This window comes from Montipora foliosa, chromosome 9, assembly GCF_036669935.1.
Source record: "Montipora foliosa isolate CH-2021 chromosome 9, ASM3666993v2, whole genome shotgun sequence".
NCBI classification, from domain to species: domain Eukaryota; kingdom Metazoa; phylum Cnidaria; class Anthozoa; order Scleractinia; family Acroporidae; genus Montipora; species Montipora foliosa.
The window spans coordinates 3699957-3704956 of record NC_090877.1 but is presented as its reverse complement, the minus strand read 5'-3'; the positions used below and the strand labels follow the sequence as shown (position 1 = coordinate 3704956).

Sequence of the window (5000 nt, the reverse complement as noted above, 5' to 3'; positions counted from 1 at the left end):
AACAAAATCTTAACTGTAAACATCACCATATCTCTCTTCTTTTTGAGCGTGGATCATATTCCTCCTCAATTGACATATGTTACTTCCAAACTGTTCTCGTAGATTCGGCTATCCTCCGTTTTTTTAAGGCCTGTTTAGAGGTACACTTTGTTAAAAATGATCGAAATCGGTTTTTCGAGAAATTATTTTTTGGTTGTCTAATTATTGTCGACATTCAAACAACTGACTAAAGCACTCAACTGAACTTTTTTTTTCTGGGTCGCGCATACATCCTTTATATATGATTTGTCTTACGATATTTTATCGGCTAAATAAGATTTTTGTCGATAACAAATTACAAGAGGCTCTATCTCGACAAAGAAAATATAATGATCAAGAATAGGTAATGATGAGTGACAAATACTGAAGCGACCTCGAGGGCTCAAACAAAATCAAGTCGAGTTTCACCGATATCAAGAGCGGATGCTTATCGCAAATTTATCGCCGACAGATCGAGTAGCTATTTTGTTTACGAAGGTAACGACGTGCAGATCACGGCTCAAATAATTTTGTGCTCTTCATTTTCTTTTTCAGTCATAACAAGTTAAAAACAGTGAGCAATTGCAAGACCTACAGCAATTTTTTTTACGTCTGACCTAGCGATACTCAGCCTTTTGGCGTAGGAAAAACGAAGAAGCAATGCAATTAGGCTAAAATTGGGCAAAGCGCTTGCTTTTACGAGAGACCATTCCTTGCAAATTATTTTTTTAGTCAGGGTCAGTTATCGCGGTCTCATCAGGCCTAGCATAAGATTTCGCCTGCAGATCAATTTGACTACGAAGCGAAAAATGGCAACTATTGGCTAGTGGTCAAATAAAATTGCTGGGACTTTAGCTTCCAGTACTACGGGAAAGACCAAACGTGATTCAAAATATGACTGATTATCAACAAATATCAACATTTAAGGAGCAGACCGATTAAAATTAAACGCCCAAAAATAGAAAATTTAAAGCAAAGGAATGGGAATATAAATGGTCGACGAATTATAAAGAAAATACCACAAATTCTTGCACTACTTCACCGGGCTTCTATTGAGCTCAAGAATCAGCTGAGTGCGATTCTAATTCTACAAACAATGCTCTAGTAATTGAAAGTAATAGGTGAAGCGAAGTAAAGAGCCTTCCTAAGTCATTTTCCTTTTTCCGCAGAAAAAGCACCCTGGCGGCTAAAGAGTTCGCAGTTCAAGAGTGTAAGACTACATAAAGAGGAAAAACAAAGACTAAACTACTGATTTCTCAATACTTGCCTTTGAACTAATGGTACTCCCACGTAGATAGAAAGTCGAATGGCAACTTTCTAGGTGTTTTGTCCGCCTTGATTAAAGCCACTTAGAATGTTAGGAAGTTCGGAGATGTAAGTTTCAATACTGTAAATATTTAACCAGAGGAAAAATTGATCTTCTCTCGATTGAATGGTTTAAAATCGTGGACAAGTTTGTTCCGGTGCTTTATGAGTTGACGTAGAACGAGTCGTCAATTCAAAACGAATTAAGCAAGATATTGTAAGCGGTGATCGAGGCCTAAGACCAGTGCGCAGTGGCGAAAAATTCGGTCGATCAGAGATTCCCTGATATCAGTCGAAGCATGTGAAATTCGAAGCAACTTTTATCTTTCTCTCTGCGATCGCAAATTCGGTTACCAGCTGCGAGGGCGAGTTTCACTGTCACTGCTTGACAAAATGAAACGGGGTTTGATTACAACCAGACCCGAAGTTCCCACGAATTGATGAAAAATCCTTTCAACTGTTTAATAATTGATTAAAGAAAATGCAAAAGTTGTCATTTAAGGCAATGGGAAATCAGGAGATGTCAAATCGAACCCATTTCTTTTGAACTGTCCTCGTGTCTCTTTCCCCGTCAGAAAAAAATCCTCAACTAATGTCATGGAGAAACTCTGTTATCTAAGGCAGCGTTTTTGTCTCCAATAAAACTTAAATAACCGTAGTTTTTCTCGCTGCATTAACAGTAATTTTAAGATCAAGAATTAATTTTGTTTCAGTCAAGGAAACTATAACTTCCTTATAATTTCGCTAGCATGATAATTACGCATCCAGTAAATCGCACAAGACGTAATATTATCTGTCAGTAATAATAGCGGAAAGACTTGGCGGCAAGTGAACGTTGCAACGGGGGCACTTTCTACGAGGGAGTATGTTTCGCCGCCACTTTTAGTGTAGCCATTACAGTATCATTAACTTGACAGAATTAAAATTATTGCGGAAAATAAAATTTTGCTCCTTTTCTAATGGCTCCCGTAATCTTCCCAACGAAGCTAATTTTGTTGGATATCGATCGGTCTTGGTTCTAAATTGGTAGAAAATCGCATATCTCTGTAGCGTTAACGACTTTTGACTGTTTTGGAAAGTAGCTTATAAATAACTTTGTTATGATTCCTGCATTACCAATCAAGGAGGCTTTCGTAATGCGCAATGCCAGGTATATCCTTCCTCGGAGTCCTGGGCAAGAGCCAGAAACTGAGCGCCCTCCCTCTTCTTAGTTCAGCTAGAATATTCACTTTCCAGAGACTTATAACACTAGATAAGGACAAAAAGTCATGTTCAGTGATACTACAAAATTGAGCTCGCATCTTATTAGCCGTATTTCTGGGTATAAGTGCTAATATTAAACTGTAAATATAAGCTCTTCGTTGCAATATTTACTTAAATATCCTTTCCAGATATGTGCTTAAATTTGAAAGTATGGCGGACGGAACTGAGACGAAGCCTTCAGGCGTGAAATGACGGTCCGTTGACCTCTCCTAATCATGCAATTTTTCATCAGCTAAATTTCAACTGAATTCTCAGCGGCATATGGCAAAAGTAAGAAAACTTTCCTCGCAAGACCATGAGGTAACTATGAAAAACTAATCATTTGATAATTATTCGCTTTGTTTGCTTAAATTGAAACAGTTAATAAACTTCCGCCTCGGTAATATCATCATATTTCTCGGACGACTTCACTCCTTCCTTTATTCTTGAACTTCAGTCAGAATTTTAATCAAATCCTAACTTTAGGTTTTGTTTCCTCAAACAAGGACCTTCGGATAAGACAAGTCAAACGATTTATTTGGGTGCACTGTTATTGTTTATAAAACAATTTTGCCTTTTTCGAGGGCGGCAGACGTAATTGTCGTGGAAAAGCTACTTTTCATTATTTCATTACATAATCATACCCTATGGATCTTAAATTAAATGAAAAAAATGATATTAGAGGCACCCAACGAGAATATAGGTTCTAAACCACTTAAACACAGCTTTGTTAAACATATTTTAGTATTTAAACAGTAGATATAGCCGGGCATATTTTTATTCCCTAAAAATTTTCATCTGTTCGGATTTCCTAGCTGAAAGACTAACGATCCGAAAATTATAGGGATCAAAACTTACCTTTTCGAAAATTTCAGCCAGAAAAAAGGCTCCCGAAAATTCTAGGTGACCTTTTTAGGGTAAATATCCGTTTAAAATGGGCAATTATAATATTTTTCAGATGTTCGAAAATCCTAGGAGAGGCAGGCAAGCAAGAAATTTTACATCAAATGATGCGAAAATTTTAGATACCAAATCGTCTTGCGAACAGATATTTTCCGAAAATTCACGTTGGGTGCCCCTGAAATATCTCTGTTTCGTGATTGCTAATTACGGGCAAGTAAAAAAAAAAAACATTTTTACACTGAAACTGTTAACTTTTATGTTGCAAACTTTGCTGCCGTAGTTTCTCTTTGAAAATCACTAGCGTAGAGATGAGAACAGTGATTACAAAAAACCAGAAAAAGAACCGATCCATGACCATGGCAACATGTTTCCATTTCTTTTGATTTTCTTCAATTTGACGATCCTTTCTTGTGTGCGCGGCCAACAACGCTAAATCTTTCGCAATACACTGCTCATCTAGCGTCTTCTTTCTTTCTGCTGATGTCTTATCGACGTCATTGTTGTGTGCACACAACCTTTTCTGCCCGTGCGTATTTGAAAGGCACACTTGGGTCAGGTGATTGTCAGATAAGAGCGCATGCTCTTCACCGGCCTGCGATGGGACTTTCACTTTGATGAGGCTGCTGTACCTGAGGTTGCATTCGTTGGCCTCTTGGGGAAATTGCTCAAGTTGCATTGTGGGTTTGCGCACGCAGAGGACATTGGCCACCCAACCAAGCACGAAGAGTTCGATCCACGGAGGAATTCTTACAATCGAGCCTCCAGAGTTTTTATGATGAACATTCAGTACCCAACAGGTTGACATCAATGATAAGGAGACCTCCGTCATGATGGTGATATAGAACTTTCCGAGAAGTGGAATCGTTTCCGAGTTGCGCGGCAGCGTTTCCGCCACGAGCTGCAGGAACACAGCCATGGCCAACAGAACGGTAATGCTTAACGTTATGCGCTCTCCAGACTCCGGTGGGAGAAAGAAACCCAAAAGAATCATGGACAACATTATCATACAGGGGGTGATCAAATTGAAAGCGTAAAACAGAGGCTTGCGGCGAATGACCAACACGATAGTGACATCAGTAAATGGCACGGAGCAACATTTATAAAACTGGACATTTCTTTCCTTGGACGCCTTAATGAGCTCCCACTCTGCACTTTTGACGTATTTGTCTGAGAGGGTAGGCGTGTTCTCCGTATCTATGTCCAAGTCCGTCAACACAAAGGTCCAAGAACCGAATTTCATGGAGCAGACTTGCTCGTCAAACGGGAAGTACGTCACATCTATGTTGCAAGTACTCCTGAACGAGGCTGGGCTATACCAGGCGTTGCGTCCGTCATTCTCTAAAATAACACGTGTTTTGTACTTCTCCAGTCCCCCGCTGAACACACTGTCTGCACTGGCGGAAAGATATAGACATTGAAATTACAACCACTAGAAACCCTAGACTCGATATTCAAACATGGTAAATCTAGGTGGCGTACGCATGCTGACGAAGAGAATACCTCTTTCGTTTCATATTTCTGGCACGCCAATA

The 5000-nt window shown here is 39.3% G+C and overlaps 2 protein-coding genes across 4 annotated transcripts in view; both read right to left on the bottom strand.

Annotated features, from left to right (window-relative positions):
- The window catches only part of LOC137971061 (neuronal acetylcholine receptor subunit alpha-10-like), a 13550-nt gene extending 11799 nt beyond the window's left edge, over positions 1–1751 (bottom strand). Inside the window, exon 1 of the mRNA XM_068817786.1 lies at positions 1286–1751. The gene's annotated coding sequence lies outside the window, so the exon portion shown is untranslated. The remainder of the gene's footprint in view (positions 1–1285) is intronic.
- A 68-nt stretch (positions 1752–1819) lies between these two features.
- The window catches only part of LOC137971062 (neuronal acetylcholine receptor subunit alpha-10-like), a 16597-nt gene continuing 13416 nt past the window's right edge, over positions 1820–5000 (bottom strand). For all 3 annotated transcript variants that reach the window (XM_068817787.1, XM_068817789.1, XM_068817790.1), the window contains one exon: positions 1820–4862. In XM_068817787.1, the coding sequence (XP_068673888.1) occupies positions 3716–4862 (1147 nt within the window). In that variant the 3' untranslated portion in view covers positions 1820–3715. The remainder of the gene's footprint in view (positions 4863–5000) is intronic.